The following is a 20,975-nucleotide window of genomic DNA, read 5'->3' on the forward strand; positions in this document are numbered from 1 at the left end:
CGCTCAACCACCTAAGCTACATCTGCTTCCCACTAAAGCATTCTTGAGCTGAACATTATGTGTGGTTAGTTCAGTCAGAAAAGAAAAAGAATCTCTAAATATGTTCTTGTATTCAGTCAAGGAAAGAAAAAGTATGAGGACACTTGCATAATGACATGCTCATCTGTTAACTCTAGAATGCAAATGGATGGTCCATGTCAGGCTTCCCAAGATCTGCCAGAGACCAAAAAGTTAAGAGGCCTCAGAACTACGCCCATCTTGGCGTGATTCACAAGAAACAGCTCTAGGCTTTCTGATTTGTCTAATATATTCATCTTAAAGCTGAGGAAAATTAAAGTCCAGAGATGTGATGTGATTTGCCCAAGACTGCAGTTAGCTTAAGACAGTACTAGATCCAATCCACTCTCCCAACTTCTTTGTACCAGCCTACAGAAGACTGAAAACAGATCCTCCCCACCCCACACCCCTGCCCCAATCAGCCAAATCAGTGTTAATCCAAATCCATAGGATTCAGTACCAACAAGGTTTTAATGATATAATGACCCAAATTATTATATTCCTTTTCCTGATACTGCCCAGGAATGCCAGATACTAAAATCATCTGTTCATGAATTCCAAAGTCCTAAAAAAAAAACCTGAATGAATTACTTCTAGAGGCTATCTCCATTTTTTTCACTATCTTAGTGAAGGCCTGCTAAGAAAAATACCAATTACGGAAAACCATGTGTGGCTCTTACAAGATTGGGCTTTGCAAGATTTTTCTCTCCAACAGTAGTCATTCTCTGGATGGAATACAAGGTCTCAGATATGTGAATCCGACCAGTCTTCCGGCTTGGGTTTAGATGATTATCTCTATGAGATTTTCAATCTTTTGAACTACAAGCTAGGAATGTTCTGTCTTCCTGCTGGCTGGCATTCTTTTGCAAGTTCTTTGTAAAAAGCTGGCCTTTACTGACTAGTAAACTGAGGCCTTAGCTGAAGGTGGGTCAAAGAGGCTGAAAAACACAAAACTAGATTAGTTCTTCACATGCCAGCTTTCTCAATCACTCTAGTATTCTCTCCAGACAAATTCTTTAACTCATATTAAAAATCAGCTCTGTATTTATACTATTTTAGAAAGGAAAAAAATTCAAAAAAGTCAGTAAGTTTTGAAGGGGAAAGGTTCTAGCTTGCTTTCAATATCATAGTCCAGTGCCAAAGAAGTTTCCTGAACCATAATGCCACCTGGTGGCCAGTAAATTATATTAATAAAACTTGAAATCTATGTATTTCATGTATCAACACAATAATAAATCCTAAAGGAAATTGGGGTAACATGGGTTGGAAGAATCAATTATGCTACTCTAATATCTCAATATTTTTCGGTAAAGTAATTTCCAAAAAATTTCTAGTCTCTGGGAAAAATATATTTTCAAAGAAATATATATAAAGCCAAATTTTAACTCACCATACACTCACCAAAAAATGTCCCACATTCAGTGACTCCACTCAGACAATGTAGTTGCAAAAGGGGCTTTAATTTGTAAGTAAAATTAATTTTATTAAGGTCTTTCCACATGTCTAATGTATACAATTAATGAATTCCAAGAACAAAAACCTACATACAGTAAAATTAGATGCATCCCAGGATGACAAATACATATAAATAGGTACACCCATAATCACCGCCGCCTCCGAAAACCTGAAAGGAAGGGAAACCAAGAATGAGGCAGTTGGAAAAGCTGAAGAACAGATAAAACATCTAGAGAAAAGGGATCAACAGGAGTGGGTCCCCCGGACAGTATTTTCTTTATCCTCCTAGGACAAATGCTAGAAGTAGCAATCAAACTGAAATGGGACAATGGTTCCAAGTGACCCTTTTATAGTTCTATTCAAGGAAGTCTCAACAGGAGCAGTGGCACCTTAGGGGTAGAATCCAGAAATCCCTTTTGTGAGTAATGGTGATTTCCAGACTGGGGAAGGGCAGGGAGTGGGGGAGCTAAAGAAATGCCCAGGATGACAAACCCAGAGACTTGGCACCGTCATCACAACTCCCCACCTTGCACCTGATCACCTAAGCCCTAGCCTTTCACTGACCTTTCTTCTTCCGACCTGTTTTAGGCAACTTCTTCCTCTTCTTAATAAGATTCTGATCCTGGAGACAGTGAAGTAGTAGTATGACAATGTGCTTCTCATGATGAGCATCCTTTCCCAAGTTCCTTGTGGTACAAAGTCCCACATAAATTTGGGTACAAGCATTCCTCCCACCACTATACCAGTCTCACCTCATCAAGATGGGGGGTTCCTCCTGTCAAAGCACTGATGTCACTGAAGTGTGTGAGGGAGTGAAGTTGTGAGCTCATGACACGTGCTCGTTTTTGCCGCCCTTTCTCGCGCTTACTGACACTTAAACGCACCATCATGCTCTCTTCATAGTTAATCCTGCCAGAAAAAGACATTGTTTCCAGCAGGTTCAGATTATGGAAACAGTAAACTGCACACTAGAACCTGGCCCCAGAGATTAATTCACTCCCTGTTTAGACACTTCTCAAGAAATTTCACAGTTATGTCCTTAGTAGTTAGTAAGGACGTTCTCAGCGCTCAGTACTGTGCTTCCTCATAGAAATGTTTGCTGTGTTAGGACTTCCCTCCTCCCTGCAGATGAACCCACAGCCCATCTGCAGGAATTTTAAAATGCTGTTTTAAAATACTCCAGTTCTATAAACTCAGGAACCCCTAAATGGGCCTTTCATTCAAATCTACCAACCACAGAGACTGCCATCTGAGCAAAGATGATGAGTCTGTAGTCAAGTTACAACTGCTTTTCTACTTTTCTTCCCTGAACTAGTTATTTAGCATTCTCAATGCCATTATAAAACCTGCCTTTATTTCCTTCTGCACAAAAGTGAGAGCTGTGACAGTGAAGTACAAAATTTTAAAGCCCTACTAGATAGAACTGAATATATTCCATACATTCCTCTTCATATAGCATTTGCTTCAGAATGTGGCACCTCAGCCTGAACAGTTAGGGAAAAAACAACAACAATATTTTTCTAGTTTCTATACTGTATTTTAACCCCCTATTTATTGCTTAAAAACTACTATACTAAGCTTTTCACTCCATTTTCTATGATAACTTTGGTTCTTCTGGTATCAGGCTTTTTATATTCATCCAAAGCATGAGGAAAGTTCTCCACAGTATAAAAATAATTTCTAATTGCAAGGACTCAGACCTGTGTTGGTCCTCCTGACTCTGGCGAGTAACATGAGGATGCCGAGCATCACGGATTTCCTCTGGAGCATCTGAGTACTGCTCCTTAAGTTCACGAATGACAGAACTACTCAATGCCCGTTTCTTGGCTCGTTCCAGACGCTTCTTTTCCCGCTCAGTTTCTGTTTCATCTATTTGATAAAAACTGGCAGGAGTTATTCCAGAACAGAGAAGAAAAATTCAATTCAAGCTGAGGAAGCAGCAGCCAAAGTTCATACCATAATGTACAGGAACCAAACGCGGTGGGACATATTTCTTAGATATTCCTTTTACAGATTTCTTCCCTGAATCCTCAGATTGGCCTTTCTCTACTTCATCTTCCTCTTCATCTGTAGAGCTCAACTACAAAAGGAACATAACATCCACAGACTCAGGAAATGTTAGACAGGTAAGAAGAAAAACCACAGCTGGAGTACCCTGGGGAAGTGTGGATATAAATAAAAGGGAGGAAAGGGAATCTCACACCCAACCATCTAAGGCCTAAGCTGGGAATTAACAGTAATAAGAGAATCCCAGGAGATCCAGGGTCATCATGGGCTATTTCAGTTTAGATTCTTCAGAGAAATCAGGAGGATATGCAACCCCCTACCTTGCTCATCATATTGCTGGGATGAGGTTTAAAACGAAGTGGGTCATTTGCACCTGAAATAAAAAATCCATGAGGTTTTACAAAATTTGGAACTCTATGATGGTCCCACTGTACTCTGTAGCCTTCCCCCACTTACTGAGGCTGCCTGTCATTGCAGTCTTGACCAATTTGTCAATTTGATACTTCAGTTTTTGGTCCAAAGGACGAAGCTTTTCCAAAACCTACAACATGGTAGTTTAACAGGATTACGTTCCATTCCCAAAATGAGCATTCCCCACGGTCCCTATATTAGACTGCCAGATAAACAGCTTAAATAGAGCAAATGAGGTGATGTAATTTTTTTTCACTTGGTTTCCTTAAACATGAGTACACCCCCTTAAATGAGAGGGATTATGTCAGTCCTGGAGTTCCTGGAGTTCAGGATTTTGAAATCTAGAACTCCAAGATGCCAAACACATCATACCGTGCGAATTTCCACCAGTCTCAAAACTGCAGCATGTCCCTGAAGAGATCCTCCTGAGGCTTTGTCCAGGATGAGGTGGCTTAAATCCATAAGGTACATGAGCAGCAGCTGGTCTTTTACTTCCAAGAAACTGAGACCCTGAGTTGAATAAAAGAATAAGAGCTTTAACTAGAGAACAGGAGAAGAGCCTAGGGCAAATAGTAAATTATTTCTTGAAATTCAAACTTTACCCAATCAGTTCATATAAGGTATATGGAGTATCAGTGAAGTAGCCATACTTAAAGATGACCAACATGGAAAATTATGCTAACACAAGAGAAGCAAGGTTTAAAGATTTACTGGAAGATGGGAAGGGCAAGAAAATCAATAAAGAATCCCAAAAAATACTAGAACAGGGTTTCTCTACCTTGGGGCTACTGACATTTGGGGCCAGATAATTCTTTGTTGTGGGGGACTGTGCTAAGCATTTTAAGACGTTCAGCAGCATCTGATGTCTCCCACTCCAGGTGTGACAACCAAAAATGTCTCCATATATTGCCTATATTTTAAATTAAATTAATCAAAACCACTGATTTTATCTCCATACAATGAAGTTATGATTTGATACAGTTAAAAACAATGCTCTAAAGGAAATGATGTAGAATTAAGTCCACATCAGTGCAGTTTGCACAAAATGTGTATAATATAGTTCTTCAATCTTGGTGGGGGGGGAGGGAAGATGCACATTTTTATACACATATAAACAATGTCTAGAGATGATATACAACTAACAATTGCTATTTCTGGGGAACAGATGAGGAAAATAAAGAAATGGGATGCTTGTGTTATGAACAAATGTTTTTACCTCAAGCATCCTTTACTTTTAAAATAAAAATATCTCTTAAAAAGATTTTTAATTTTGTTTCTGCGTTAATGCATCTTTTTAATTTTGTTTGTGCTTTAACGCATCTTCCAAAATTTCTAAAATTAAAAAAAAGTATTACATTTACAGGCAGAAATTTCAAGCAAGTGTTATACAAGTTTATTTTTAAAAATAAAAGTATCATGAGTGAGCACTAACTTAAGCTGTAGTTATTAAATATATATTTGAATATGGTTAAAAAGGGAAAATTTAGGTTGCATAAGTGACTAGATTTAAAAAAAAACAAAACAAAAACAATGACCTCCAATGTAAATTATGGATTATAATTAATAGCACAATTACAATAATATTCTTTTATCAATTGTGACACAGGTACTACACTAATGCAATGTATAACAATAGGGGGAAATATGGGAATGCTGTGTTTTCTGCATGATTCTTCTATAAACATATTCTAATAAAGAAAAATTTATATATTTTAAAAAGAATAACATAAGCCATCATAGAAAAAAATAAAACAAGTCATTCCACGACTGCATAAAATGAAAGTTGACAAACTCCACAGCCCTGGGAAGATCTATTTCAGACAGCTTAAATTCCTTGTCCAATATTACACTGTCAATAGAACTGGGATTTAAATTCAGTCTGACTTCAACTCCTAAGCCCTGCACATCTTTAAACCAACATTCTAGACTCTTGAAATCAGCACTATATAGCATGGTAAAGGAGAATGAGCAAAGGATTTAAAGTTTAAAGTTTTGAATTAGGCAGCTAGTAGTCAAATATTTAATAAGTCACTTAACTTTGTGACCCCAGTCTCATCTGTAAAATATGTATGTTATTTCCTTCTTGCCTTGAAGAGTTATTACGAGGCTCAAATAAGATGTGAAAACACTTTGTAGTTAGTAAATAGCTGTTCAACGAATAAACAAATTTATAGTGATTCACTCCATCTCAAAAAGGAATTGAGAATCCAGAACCCAGAAGAGAAAGCAGAAGACAGAAGAGGCCACCATGTGCACTGCCATGTGACAGAAAAGCCAAGGACCAAGGATCACTGGCACTCAGACCAAGATTGCCAGTCTTCTGGGAGTAAGCATTGCCTTGTTGATGCCTTGGACTTTTCCTATCCTCAAAAGCAACACATTAGAGAATGTGCTCTATTAGAACAAGAAAGAGGAAGGCACAGGATTCAGAAAACAGGGAATCCAACATTCAACACAAGCGAATGAAGGAACTTCCCAGGATGATGGTGCATGGAGATCTAGGATGACATCTGTGCACCTGACTAGAGGGCAATCAGTTCAGACCAAGAGATAGATATGCTGAGCACTTTTACCACCAAAATCTATGAGGTCATGGTAACACATATTTAAACCCAAGACACTGTTTGAGTGAGTCTGGTCCAGACTGCTATCTGTACTTGGCTTTTCCAGACCATACGCTGGAGAAGTACTAGCTTTACCTATGTGTTCTGGTCCACGTCAGCTAGGATTCAATTCATACTACTGAAGGATGCTCCTGCAAGCAGAAGGGCCATGACAGGCTTAGAAACAAAAGATATAATCACTCCCTTTGGCCATATCTCTGTTAAACATTTAGTTTCCGACTATACAACATTCATGACAAATGCCTGAGGAAGGTAAGTCATATAATCCCAGACTCTCTGCCCACCAACCTCTCCAGATCTGGACCTGGAGATTATGTTCTGTTTATATTCTCTTGTGACTCTCCATTTAATAAGAACAGTTATATTGCTTTCTCTTCACAGATAAATCTCTGCCTTGATGCTCAGTTTTTCAAAACTAAGAAATAATTATTTAGGAATAAACGCATAGGTGGTGAATAAATTTTTTTTAAATGCTAGGGAAAGAGTAATAGAAAAGTTAAGAGAGTGGTTACTTCAGGGAAAGAGGGTTGAAATGCAATTGGGAAAGGGGCATATGGAGGAAAGAGGGGCTTTCTAAGTACTGTTAACATTACATTTTCTCAGCCTAAGTAGTGGATGCATGGGTGTTTCATTATTACCATGTATACATTAGTTACATTTTAATATTTTCCTGTATGAATGATACATTTCAAAATAAACGTTATCCATAATTAAAATGAAAATTATGGTAAAACCCAACTTACATATTTTTATGTGTTTGCATGTATAAAAGAGATGTGTGAAATGACAGTCATCAAATGTTAATGGTAGATCTCTAAGAACAGTAAAATTTCAGATGGGTTTTGGTTCGATTTTTGTCATTTTTTTCTGCACTGTATTAGTATTATGTAATTTATATAATCAAAGAAATCAGTAGCTATTTTTATTGTAAACCAGAAAGAAACATAACTCCTGTGCATAAAAGTTATTAAATGGAAAAAAAAAAGGAATTGGAAAGGATCAAAACATGGTACCCAGGACAAAGACAGTTAAGAATCTGAGAAGGAGGTTCTCCTGACATGCGTGGGCATGTCAAGTTCGAATTGGGTTTCAGCACATGAGAGAAAAACAAGGAAGGAAGATTAAAAAATCAGGAATATTAAAAATAGTAGGGGGGGGGGCGGACTTGGCCCAGTGGTTAGAGCATCCATCTACCACATGGGAGGTCCGTGGTTCAAACCCCAGGCCTCCTTGACCCATGTGGAGCTGGCCCATGCGCAGTGCTGATGCACACAAGGAGTGCCGTGCCACGCAGGGGTGTCACTCCAACCACATTGACTTACCTTTCCCAAAGTATCACTATGTTTTAAGGCCTTTGTACCTTTGCATATGCTCTTCCCTCCTGTCCTTCTAACTCCTATTTATTCTTTAAAATCCTGTTACCTCTTCTGAGAAGCCTTCCCTGACTCTGCTCATCTGGCAGTTAATCAATCTCTACCCTCAGCTCACAGAGCACATGTTATGGCTAACATGACTGCTACTGCTTATATCAACATCTGCCCCACTAGACTCAAGAATTGAGTCTGGAATAAGATCACAGGAATGTATCTTTGAAGGTCTAGCATTTAGGACATATAAGATAATAAATCTATGATGAAGGAACTAATGAAAACATGAAGTCGGGGATACTTACTCTTCAGGTATCCTTACCTTTTCTGTAGGATAAGCTCCAGTTTGAACTTTTTTTGTTAGGGCTTGCACTTGTGCAGTTACAGCCATCACCTGAAATTAGCCCAAATAAAACAGGTGACTAGAAAACATTGTCATCTCTGTGACGAGCTGTGAAGGGCAGAAACTAAACGTCACCTAACATATATTTAAAATACTGCCTACAGTACAGTATTTTCTTCTTGGTTCTGGAATACTACAGGAGAAATGGTTTGACAATTCTTCAAAGGGTAGGAAAAAACTTCGTCTTATAGAGAAAAAGCTTAAGGCTACAGGATAGACTATGTTTACCAAAGGAAGTTACGGGAAGAAATAGAGAATGGAACAGTGGTGATTGGGGGGGAAGTGGGGAGAAAAGTCTGTACTGGTTGAACTCACAAGATAGGAGGAATATATAACTGTATATTAGCTAGGCACCTAAGGGGCAAATCATGTCACTTTTCCCAGCATCCATTTACTTAGGTATAAAAAAGGGAAATTGACTCATGATTTCTGAGGGTCCTTTTGAAATTTCCAGTATTCCTCTGGATTCAGAAATCAGTTACTTTGAATTCTGGCCTGAAAAGGTTTTCACGAAGTAATTTTACTCTTATGTATTTAGTAGTATTCAAGTATCTGCCCCCAAATCGCCAACCCTTGGGCGTGAGACACACAAAGTCAAAGTCAACCTGTGACTGACTAATCTACCCCTAAAGAGTGACGCTACTCACCTGCTCCTGGAGGTTTTTCAAAAGCGTCACGGCGCTTGGCAAATCGGCTTCCAGTACCTCCTGAAGAAAGGAGAGAGAAATTTTCTCAGGATTATGAGTAGTCAGGGTATCTGGAACAAAAAAACTCCCTTCTACCCTCCAGACGCCCCACCTGGGGTCTCGCGCCCCGGGTGCACACGCAGCCTCTCCACATAGCCGGTCAGTCCCTCAAGTTACTAGAGAGGAGCGGAAAGTAGTCCCAACTCTCCCTATAGCTGGTTTTGCCCGGCTATACCAGGAAAGCCTTCTCCCTGAATCTACTTTCTTCACCACTCTTTCTTCACGCAAGTTTGCTCTGACGTGTCTCGAGCCCCCGGGGAGAAAAGTACACAATAAGGGCACTAAAAAAGAAACCCACGACACTGACCGGCGCCGCCATCTTCACGAAGCCCGCCTCTTCCGGTGCTGTACTTCCCGACAGCTGACGCGATCTCGATAGCCTTGATAGACAACCACAGCTTGCAAATCTAAGCCAATAGGAACAGGGACTTTCTCACTTCCTTCCCGAACAGGATGGACGAGAGGAGGGGCCGGTTCCCGCCAATGGAATAAAGGAACTGATTAAATACGTCCGACTCAGAAGGGGATATAATGACGAAAACATGCTCTCGGAAAAAGCGTGTGATTTGCAGATTGAGAAGAATGATGGAAAAATAAACCAATAAAAACTGGGGAAATAGTTGATTGATAGTTCAAATGGCCCAATGGAAAAGGAGTTGGCTGAGAGAACTGAAAACGGATTGGCTCGCAGATGCCGCAGTAACCGGTCTTTTTCACTTCGCCTTCCCTGCGTTGCCCGAACAGGCCGCTAGGTGACAGGCCAAGTTCTTGCTCTGAGGTGGCGAAGTAGCGAAGGCACCTTACCTGGCTGCGCGCACCGCGCGAGATTCCTTACGGACCCTGTGGCCCTTGGATCGATTCTATTACACGACTGCTGGGTGATCATGGACAACTCACTCAACTCTCTGAGCATCTTCACCTGAGAATGAGCGTTGGGCCAGAGAAGCCGGGATACTGGCCTTCATAGTGTGCTCCGAAGAGTCGCTGTAGACAGGTTTCCAAAAGCGTCCCCCAAACACCCCCTACCAGTTTGCGGGCATGAAAGGGAATACGTTTTACCAATGAGGAAATCAGTTCAAATTTATATGACTTGCTCATGGTCACACAAGTCCTCAGCAGAACTTGGTTCAAAGCCAGATTATGCTTATTTCACTATGCCACGCTTCATCGTTTCTCAGTACTTTAGAAAATATCAGCACACCGGAGCTTCTCATAGCCTGTTTGATGGGTATTAAATGTTTCTGTGATCTACCTTAGAAAATAAGGACCCAGATCCAAAGGTAGAGCTGGAACTAGAAATCCTCTATAGTTTCAATATAACTTTTCTGTAATCTAAAACTTTTTTAAAAGCTAAAAAAAAAAAAGAGAAAAAAAGAAAAGAAAGCAAATTAAGCAAAGAGGCTTAGCAACTGGGAGGAGGCAAAGGGGGGGTAGTCTCCACACCTCTAACATTTGCTGCTTCAGGCCTAGCTTGGATGTTCAGGATCCTATGACAGCCTACGCAGGCAATCAACCAATATTCTACAGTTTATCAGGATTCTTATTATAAAAATTTCTATTTCAACAAATTTTCATACCTGTCTAGGTGATAAATATGCTTTTCCTTTCCTTGGAACATCAAATTTAGGTTGATTATTTGCATCGTGATAACAGTGAAAAAACTGATTACGCTGTCTTTTTTTGTTTTTTTTTTGGTTATTAAACACTTGTCAACCAATCTTTTTTTACAAGAAAATCTTGGAGTTAAAATACAGTAAATCTTTGTGAATTTCTTCCATGACTCAGCTCACGAGCATAGACAAAGAAGACTATAATTTAATGTATTGTCTTCTATTACTTTCAAGAGTTCCATAAACTGGCTATTATTCATAGCATTTGCACATATATACTAAACACATTTTTAGCAGCTTTATTGAGATTTAATACACATACCATGTAATTCACCCATTTAAAGGATATAATGCAATGGTTTTTAGTGTGCAGGTATTACCACGACCAATGCGAAAGAAACCCTGTACCCATTAGCAGTCATTCTACCTTTCCGCCCAAAACCATGACCTACCTGCTTCCAGCCATAGGTGACCACTAATCTACTTTGCGTCCTTATAGATTTCCTACTCTGGACATTTCATAAATACGGAATCATACAAGATGTAGTCTCTTGTAACTGACTGCTTTTACTTAACATAATCTTTGCCAGGTTCATCCATGTTGTAGCATGTATCAGTACTTTATTCCTTTCTATTCCTGAATATTTTGTTGTATTTTGTTTATCCACATTTTGTTTATCCGTTCATCAGTTGATGGGTATTTGGGTTGTTTCCACTTTTGGGCTATTACAAATAATACCGCTATGGACATTTTTTTTTTTAAGATTTTATTTATTTATTTATTTATTTCTCTCCCCGCCCCGCCCCGGTTGTCTGTTCTCTGTGTCTATTTGCTGTGTTTTCTTCTTTGTCCACTTCTGTTGGTGTCAGCGGCGCAGGAATCTGTGTTTCTTTTTGTTGCATCCCCCTATGCGTGGCATGGCACTCCTTGCACACATCAGCACTGCGCATGGGCCAGCTCCACATGGGTCAAGGAGGCCTGGGGTTTGAACCACGGACCTCCCATGTGGTAGACAGATGCTCTAACCACTGGGCCAAGTCTGCTTCCCTGCTATGAACATTTATATGAAGTTTTGTATGAACATATGTTTCATTTCCCTTGGGTATATACCTAGGAGTGTAGCTGTTGAATTATATGGTGACTCTGTGTTTACCTGTTTCCCAGACTGTTTTCCAAAGCAGTTGTGCCATTTTACGTTCCCACCAACAATGAATGAGGGTTCCTATTTCTCCACATTCCCAAAAACACTTGTTATTGTCCACTTTTTTATTATAGCCATCCTAGTAAGTGTGAAGTTGTATCTCATTGTGGTGTTGATTTGCTTTACCCTAATGACTAATGATGTTGAACAACTTTCTATGTGCTAACTGGCTACTTATACATTTTCTTTGGAGAAATGACTATTCAAATATATTGTCCACTTTTAAACTGGATTGTCTTTTTTTGTTGAGTTGTAAGAGTTCTTCACATATTCTGAATACTAGGCCTTATAAGACATTTGATTGTAAATATTTTCTCCCATTCTGTGGGTTGTCTTTTCACTTTCTTGAGAGTAGCCTTTGAATTTTTGTGAAATTCATCTTTTTTTCCTTTTGTTGCTTGTGCTATTGGTATAATATATATTTAAAATAGTAGGCAATTGATTTTTAAAGATTTGTGCGCCATTCAATGTTTGTTATGTACTGAGGTTCTTTGGTTGTCAAAGGGTACTGTATTCAACTGAATTTATATATAGAACAACTCTGATTTTGGAACACCAGTGAAAAAGAATCTATAAAATGTTTCAAAAAGTAACTTAGAGCAGAGTTTAACATGTTGAAGCTTAAAATAAATTGATTCTGAAATGTTAAAGGGCAAATACCAACACTGTTAAATATTTTAAGCAAAATTTGCCTAAAATCTAGCTATAAACATAGCACACTGGTGCTAAAAATGTCAAGTGTTCTTAATTTGACCAATCTTTCAAGAGCTAGGCTCATGAATTTATTTCAAGGAAATAAGTGAAATATTCAGAATTATTTGGGTTATGATCTTATTTTTAAAACCTACCAATGGTAGCTTTTGGGAGGAATGTGTTTTTGTTTTTTAAAAAGATTTATGTATTTATTTTCCCCCCTCTCCATTGTTGTTTTGTGCTCGCTGTCTGCTTTCCGTGTCCATTTGCTGTGTGTACTTCTGTGTCTGCTTGTCTTCTCTTTAGGCAGCACCAGGAACTGATCTGGGACCTTCTGGAGTGGGAGAGAGGTGCTCAATCTCTTACACCACCTCCGCTCTCTAATCTACTGTGTCTCTTACTGTCTCTCCTCTATGTCTCTTTTTGTTGCATCATCTTGATGCGCCAGCTCTCCACATGGGCCAGCACTCCTGTGCAGGCCAGCTTGCCTTCACCAGGAGGCCCCAGGAATCAAACCCTGGACCTCTAGATCGGAGCCCAATCATTTGAGCCACATTCACTTCCTTAGGAGGAATGTGTTTTACAGATGTTCAATCCTCACTAGAAGAGCTTCCAAGAAGAGTTTGTGGAAATCAAGTTTAATTTTGTTGGCTGGAAATTTCCATATAAATACTCTAGCTTTATTCCATTAATTTATGCCATTTTCTCCTCATGTCTTAAAAGCTATTTTTCCCCCTTTTTGTATATCTAGGTATGGGGAGAAAGGTGCAAAGTTGTTATTGAAGCAACTTGTGCTTTGTTGCATCTTCTACACCAACCAGGAAAAACACGTTCTGACTAGAAAACAGGCTTATTAGTGACATTATCACATCATCTGAATAAATGTTTTCCCTTCTTAAAAGAAGTAGGGGAGATATTAATTTTGAAAGTTTGTATGAGCAGTTTATGATTTATCAGTTGGGCAGTATCCAAACCTCACTTGAAAGGAGCTCCACCAAGGCGGGCGGGGGTGGGGGGTAGGTGGAAAGAAGAAACAAACACAGAAGCAAGTGAGGAGATGTTTTGATTGGCTGATGTTAAATTTCTATTCTACATGGAAGAACCTTACAAATCTGGGAGCAGATGGACATTGATTAATATGGTATGTTTGTCCATTCTGATAAGCTGTGTCTACTGGACCAAAACTGGCTTATCACCAGGAATTGTTTATCTGCAATGCTGTAGGGTACATTCCCTTGTTCGGTTTTCTAAGAAATCCCCTGCAGGTCAATTGTTTTTGTCTTCTGGAAAATCCTTTCTGGGTAAGGGGTCCCTCCTGGCAATGCCCAATGCAAGAGGCCATTTTATGTTTCTTTTTTTTTTTAAGATTCATTTATTTATTTCTCTCCCCTTCCCCCAACCCCAGTTGTCTGTTCTCTGTGTCTGTTTGCTGCGTCTTCTTTGTCCGCTTCTGTTGTCAGCGACATGGGAATCTGTGTGTCTTCTGTTGCGTCATCTTGTTGTGTCAGCTCTCCGTGTGTGTGGCACCATTCCTGGGCAGGCTGCACTTTCTTTCGCGCTGGGCGGCTCTCCTTACGGGGCGCACTCCTTGCGTGTGGGCTCCCCTACACAGGGGACACCCCTGCGTGGCGCGGCACTCCTTGCGCACATGGCGCTGCGCATGGGCCAGCCCCATACGGGTCAAGGAGGCCCGGGGTTTGAACCGCGGACCTCCCATGTGGTAGACGGACGCCCTAACCACTGGGCCAAGTCCGTTTCCCCATTTTATGTTTCTTAAAGAGTCCCTCCTTTTGGTCATTTTCCCAACTAGTCTCACTGGAAACTTGACCAAAACATTCCTGTCACCACCACTGATTTCTTTTTTTTTTCTTTTTTTTTTTTTTAATTAAAATTATTTATTTATTTTTAAAAATTACATTAAAAAAATATGAGGTCCCAATCAACCCCACCGCCCCCACCCCCCACTCCCCCCACAGCAACACTCTCTCCCATCATCATGACACATCCATTGCACCCGGTAAGTACATCTCTGAACATCACTGTACCCCGTAGTCAATGGTCCACATCATAGCCCACACTCTCCCACGTTCCATCCAGTGGGCCCTGGGGGGATCTACAATGTCCCGTAATTGTCCGTGAAGCACCACCCAGGACAACTCCACGTCCCGAAAACGCCTCCACATCTCATCTCTTCCTCACATTCTCCAAACCCAGCAGCCACCATGGCTACCCTTCCCACACCCATTCCTCATTTTCTCTGTGGACATTGGATTGGTTGTGTCCACCACTGATTTCTTGTCAGGTGGTTGAATAGGCTTGGTCAGTCATTTTATTCCTTTTTTACTTTTCATTTTTTTGGTGTTAGTTCCATTTCTTGATTCAGCTGAGGTTGGTGTTAGTTCCATTTCTTGATTCAGCTGAGGTTCGCTGGATAGCTGCTCAACTACATTTAAGACCCCTGGATTGGGGTCAGGATTCCTATTATTTTTATTTTCAATTTCAGTCCACTAGCGGCAATCCCATTTCTATTTCGTTTTCATTTCTATTAGCTATTTTAAGAGCAACAATCTGTCTTCAGGGTGACAAGGAATTTGAACAGAATCTTTTATTTTTTTAATTCATTTTTAAAATATTACATTAAAAAAATATGAGGTCCCCATATACCCCACACCCCCCTCACCCCACTACTCCCCCCATAGCAACATTCTCCTCCATCATCATGACACATTCATTGCATTTGACGTCTCTGAGCACCGCTGCACCTCATGGTCAATGGTCCACATCATAGCCCATACTCTCCCACGTTGAACAGAATCTTGAAATGTGGTTTGTGCAATATGAAATAAAAACACATAGACTGGGGTGGGTGGGATGGGGGTATATGAGGACTTTATATTTTTTTAATGTAACATTTAAAAGAAAATAAAGAATTAAAAAAACATATAGACTGATAAGCACAATTAAAAGCATATATCCAAAGCATACTAGTTGTTCCCATATTCCATTAAACCAAGAATCTAGGTCAGGAAATAGGTGTGACCATTGAAATGTTTGACCATGACTGATATCCTGAAACACCTTAACTTGGTCCTTTAGAATATTTAGGCTTATTGACATAAATGACACTTTGATCATGGGCAGTGCAGGGTATCTAGAGCCCATCTGTTTCCTAAGACCCCTGATGCTAAGCTATCAACTTCAGCCTGGAGGGCCTGAATAGCTTTCGGGGTGGTATTAAAGCTCTGTTTCATAACCTTAGATATATTTATAACTGCTCACTCCAGTTCTAATGTTCCTAGGGAGGGTATGGTGGTGTGCATGAAAGAGTGGACCATTTATTATGATAGAACAAGAGATTGGGGAATTGACTCTCATATTGGTTTGAGGCCTGATGTACAAAAGATCCTAAGTTAGCTTTCAGACTGGCATTTGGGTAAACAATATATGCAGTATCACAGGATCTAGTCTAATTTATAGGTAAGTAACAAAACTATGCAGTTACCTGCAGTTTACAAAGGTGATGCAAAATATAATAGTCCAGACAATGAACAGGAGCAGAATCTGATAAGTCACAGGAACATACTATAGTTATCTATTGAAATAAAATTTCTCTCTATAGTTACCCTCCTTTTGATAAAAGACATCTTCAAGAAAGATTATTCTTGATCATAAAATAAGGCTGGTTTCATTAGATTTGGCCTGATAATTCACACAGGTGCAGCAAGAATGGTGATTTACCAAACAGGACTTTTAAGTTTGCTTTGTTGTAATTTTCCTGTGGAATCCCAGGTTGGACTTTGAAAAACCTCTCGAGGCTGGGAAGCTAAGCCCAATACTGGACACCAGATTTCACTTGCAGTGCCTGTAGGTTTGGGTGAATTTCTCTTTCTTGAGGTCCAAAAAGTATCATATGGTTCCTTTGTCTGCCAGAAAATTACCTTCCTTACTGTCCTATAAAGCTGGTGTTTTATTTTCACTTTTTTTACTATTACAAATAATTCTACTATGAATATTTGTGCACAATTTTTTGTGTGAACATAGCTTTTTTAAAAAAGATTTATTTTTTTAAATTTATTTCTCTCCCCTTCCTACCCCCCCCCCCAACTCCCCTGTTGTCTGCTCTCTGTGCCCATTTACTGTGTGTTCTGTTTTGTCTGCTTCTTTTGTCAGTGGTACGGGAATCTGTGTTTCTTTTTGTTGCGTCATCTTGTGTCAGCTCTCCGTGTGGGCGGTGCCATTCCTGGGCAGGCTGCACTTTCTTTCGCACTGGGTGGCTCTCCTTATGGGGTGCACTCCTTGTGCATGGGGATTCCCTAAACAGGGACACACCTGTGTGGCAGGGCACACCTTGTGCACATCAGCATCGCACGTGGGCCAGCTGCACACAGGTCAAGGAGGCCCGAGGTTTGAACCGCGGACCTCCCATGTGGTAGATGGATGCCCTAACCACTGGGCCAAGTCTGCTTCCCTAAAGCTGGTGTTTTAGTTTGCCAAAGGGCTGCCAATGCAAAGTACCAGAAATTTGTTGACTTTTATAAAGGGATTTATTTGGGGTAAAAGCTTACCGTTCCAAGGTCATGAAAAGTCCAAACTGAGGCACCACTCAGGTATGCTTTCTCACCAAAGTCAGCTACTGTTGATCCTGGTGTGTTGATGTCTGGTGAAGCAAGATGGCCGCCAATCTCTGCCCAGATTTCAGCTTTCCCCTGGTGAGTTCTGTGAGCCCCTTGATACTTTGCACTTAAGTGATCTTGTAGTCCTCTCTATATTAGTCTTGGCTTTTCTGCTCTCTTCCCAATTTCATCTGTTAGCTCTCAAGCAAATGGCTCATCTCTCCCCAGGGCCTCAAGTGATGAACTTCACCACATGGCAAGATCAAAAATGGCAGAGCTTTCTCTTCCTGTGCTTGTCTTAGTGTCCATTTATACCAAACTCAGTAAGGGGCAGGGACTCAACTTGAGTCCTTCCTCACAGGATATAGTCCAATAAAAAGCCTACAGCAATCTTAACAGGTAATCTAATCAAAGGTCCCTCAGCTGAATTTAATGCAATCAAAAGGTATCACACCCAGAGGAACAGATTAGTTTACAAACATAATATTTCTCTTTTTCGAATTCATGAAATAATCTCAAACTGCCACAGCTGGGAACCCTGGACCAGGTACAAGACCACTCTTTCTAAGAGAGTTTTGTAAGCATTGCCTCCACAAAGTCAACCTCAGGTCCTTAAAAATCTCTGGTCATGTTTAATTAAATGTGCACCATTCTCAAACATGACATTCTGTGGGAGGAGGGGCACCCGGCTTGCCTCAGTGGCAAACAGTGCGGCAAGAGGTGACACCGCCTCTGCCCACTGGGCCTAGACAAGGTGACCACGCCTGACTAGGCCTTTGCTGCTAACGGCTAGCCGGCACTGCCCTCCCCCTTCCTATCTCCCGCCTAGCCCAGCTCTCACTTCCCCTCCCCCCTCCCTTAAACCTAATCTCTTAGTACGCTGTTTGCCCAGCAACAGCTTACAACCACCTATCAGCTTAGTAACAGTGTCAGCCTATCAAGAGTTAGCACATACTCTACTGGCCAATCACTAGCCCAATGCCAGAACATTGCCTTATATGGAAACAGCATTTGCCCTAGCCAATCAGAACCCGCCACACCACTCCCCAATCCTATAAATCTGCATCCCCTTCCGCAATAAACCAGACTTGTGCCATCAGCCTGTCTCCGCGACTTCTTCCTGGGTCGTGCGCCCTCCACGCCTTCGGAGCCCCCGAGGGAAGCCTCAGCGGCCGTACGAGGCTTTCTTCCCCACGCCAGGGACCCCTCTCGTCCCACAACGGGACCCCACTCATCCCACAACGGGACCCCACTCGTCCTGCAACAGGGACCCCGCTTGTCCCATAACAGGGAACCCGTTTCGTCCCTCAACTGGCGCCCAACGTGGGGCCAAAGCAACCCCACCACTGCACTGCTCCGAGGGTAAGGGCCCCGAGAACCTCCGCCGCCTCACTCCATAACCTGGCGCCCCCCCCCCTCTTCTCACCCCTTTCTTTTCACTCTGCATTGCTGCTCCTGAACCTTGGCGACCTCATACGATCCACGGCGGTCTGGGAGAATCGCTGGATGGCTTTCTCCTTCCATGTCGGGGGCTTATACCGACCCGCTATGATCAAGAGGCACCAATAAAACTCTCAGGAGCGCGTGCCTGAGCACCTCCACCCCTGCCTTCACCTCTGCCTCCTCCCCTGTTCTCGTCACCTTTGTGTTCGTAGTCCTACTCTCTGCCTTTTGCCTTGCCGCTACTGCTCTGCCACGGGACGCTCATGAGCCCCAGCAACCTTTTCCCTTGACTCTCGTCCACTGGACTCTCGTCCATCCCTGGGATCTCTAATCACCCGGGGCAGGACTCTTGCCGTCCAACCATTTCAGGCCAGACTCACGTCCCCCTCTCGCTGAGGTGCGGACTCTCGCCGTCCGATTCTAGGAACCGGACTCTTCGCGTCTGCCCTCTGGGCTGGACTACGGCATGTCTTCCCCCTTCCCCTAGTCCTTACCTATCTCCGCTCCCGGCATGGGGTCCTCCATTTCCCGTAGCCTCTATGGCTCTGCTCCGCCCGGTTCCGCCCCCCCCCCGCTACTGCTTACGCTTGCGAGAAGGACGGCTCCGCTGCTCCTGACAACGACGAGGTCTCCCTCGTGTCGCAGGTTGACAGCCTCTTAGAAGAGACGCCCTCCGCCCGGTCGCCCCCGCCAGCTCCTAGCTTCCCTCCTTCCGCGCCTTCCGCGCCATCTGCCCCTGCTACTCAAGATGGCGGATTTCCTCCTTCTTCATGGTCTGCTCCCGCACCCCGAAATGGCGGATTTCCGCCTTCCTCTTGGCCTGAGCAGACCGCCGCCAAAAGTGGCAAGCTTCCGCCTTCCGCCGCTGCCGCGCCCCCGGCTGCCGGGCGTGAGCCCGCCCCCTGGCCCGGATTTGGGCCTCCTGGCCCTCCTCCCCCTCCTCCGGCATATAACGCTGCAACTGCCAACGCAGGCTCGGCCTGGGGGCTACCTAGTGCCCCTTGGACTTTGCACCCCCCCCCCCGCTAGTTCCCTCCCAGCCCCTCCTACCGACCTCCCAGTCGCCCTAATTCGCATGCAATGCCAGCAGATCTCTCGTGGAGCCCCCGCGCCTGGCACGAACCCCCAGTTATACCCGCTTAATCTTGCCCCCTCTCTGCAATGACCTCTTGCCTGGTACCAGCATGATGCCGATGATATTAAACGCCTCCGGAAGGCTATTAAGGAGGACGGTCTGAATAGCCCATATGCTCGACAGTTGATAGATGATCTGTCCGGTCACCTGAATCTTCCCTACGACTGGTTCTCGATGGCCCGCGCCATCCTTACTCCCGGCCAGTTCGTAGATTGGCGAGCGCACTACCAGGATCAGGCTGAGCAGCAGGCCGCCGCCAACAGGCAGCTTAATATTCCCTACCCGCTTGAGAGTTTCCTAAGCGCCGGCCCTTACGCCGACCCTGCGGCATACTATCAGGCCCCGCCCCAGTTCTGGGAACAAATCCACTCAGTCGCTTTGCGTGCCTTCCACAATTGTTCAGCCAGCAAGGCCGACAGCCTTGCCAAACTTATTCAGAAGGGGGATGAGGATTTCGCCTCCTTTGTCTCGTGGGTCCAAGAGGCTTGCGAGCGCAGGGTCGAGGACAGTCAGGCCCGGCGCGCCCTGGCCAGGGAGCTTATCCTTGAGGGGGCCAACTCGGTCTGTAAGCAGGCCCTGCTGCCCATCCGGGACAAGGAGCTCCACGACTGGATACTGGCATGCAGAGACTTAAACCCCTCTTCCCAGGCCCTGGCCGCCTCCTTAGGTCAGTCCCTTGCAACGGCCCTCGCCCTCAACACTGGCTGCTTCAAGTGCGGCGAGTCGGGACATTTTGCAAGCGACTGCACTAGCGGCCCCCTGCCTCCTGGCGGCGGCCACAGGCCAGACAGGCCCGCCACGCCCTGCCCTAGATGCGGGCACGGCTATCATTGGGCCAGAGATTGCCGGGTGCACCCCAGCAAGACAGGGAGGCCTTTAAACTTCCAAGGGGGCAAGCCTCAGCCCCACCACCAAGAGGTCACCTGCCCACTGCCAAAACCCTGATGTGGACGCTTCCAATAAGCAAGGACCGACCCTCCCTGGCATTAAGAATAGATGGGCATTGGTTTCGTGGTACATTGGACTCGGGGGCAGAAGTCTCCTGCTTCCCCATCTACTATGAAAGATACTGGAATCTGGTCGAGGGCCCCCCAGTGCAGGGCGCCACGGGAGCAGCGTCCTCCCAGCAGGTCAGGGACCCCCTAACTTGGGAAGATGAGGAAGGGCACATGGGCAGTTTCCGGCCCCTCCTCCTCCCTAACTTGCCCA

General features: G+C 43.2%; 1 protein-coding gene across 2 annotated transcripts; it reads right to left on the reverse strand.

Moving 5' to 3' along the window:
- Window positions 1-1,496: 1,496 nt before the first annotated feature.
- Window positions 1,497-9,454, reverse strand: NGDN (neuroguidin). 2 transcript variants are annotated; one of them, XM_004456353.5, is made up of 11 exons: window positions 9,378-9,454; window positions 8,972-9,031; window positions 8,244-8,315; window positions 4,303-4,440; window positions 3,976-4,060; window positions 3,840-3,892; window positions 3,469-3,592; window positions 3,213-3,381; window positions 2,265-2,421; window positions 2,077-2,134; window positions 1,497-1,681 (listed from the first exon to the last, which is right to left on the reverse strand). In XM_004456353.5, exons 1-11 carry the CDS (start codon window positions 9,387-9,389, stop codon window positions 1,662-1,664), a joined length of 948 nt encoding a protein of 315 aa, XP_004456410.1. In that variant the 5' UTR covers window positions 9,390-9,454; the 3' UTR covers window positions 1,497-1,661. The 2 variants fall into 2 exon arrangements, with proteins under 2 accessions (XP_004456410.1, XP_004456409.1); XM_004456352.5 differs by having other exon boundaries at window positions 9,123-9,411.
- Between the last annotated feature and the right edge of the window lie 11,521 nt (window positions 9,455-20,975).

The sequence above is a fragment of the Dasypus novemcinctus genome, chromosome 3 (genome assembly GCF_030445035.2).
Source record: "Dasypus novemcinctus isolate mDasNov1 chromosome 3, mDasNov1.1.hap2, whole genome shotgun sequence".
In the NCBI taxonomy this organism is placed as follows: Eukaryota; Metazoa; Chordata; class Mammalia; order Cingulata; family Dasypodidae; genus Dasypus; species Dasypus novemcinctus.

Bases quoted from the DNA above. Each gene is read 5' to 3' on its own strand.
- NGDN (XM_004456352.5), bottom strand. From the start codon at position 9,164: ATGTGGAGAGGCTGCGTGTGCACCCGGGGCGCGAGACCCCAG. The intron at 4,441-8,243 runs GTAAGGATACCT...TATTCAACTCAG, and splicing joins GAGCTTATCCTACAGAAAAG to GGTCTCAGTTTCTTGGAAGT. The intron at 1,682-2,076 runs GTCAGTGAAAGG...CCTTCCTTTCAG, and splicing joins AACAGGTCGGAAGAAGAAAG to GTTTTCGGAGGCGGCGGTGA.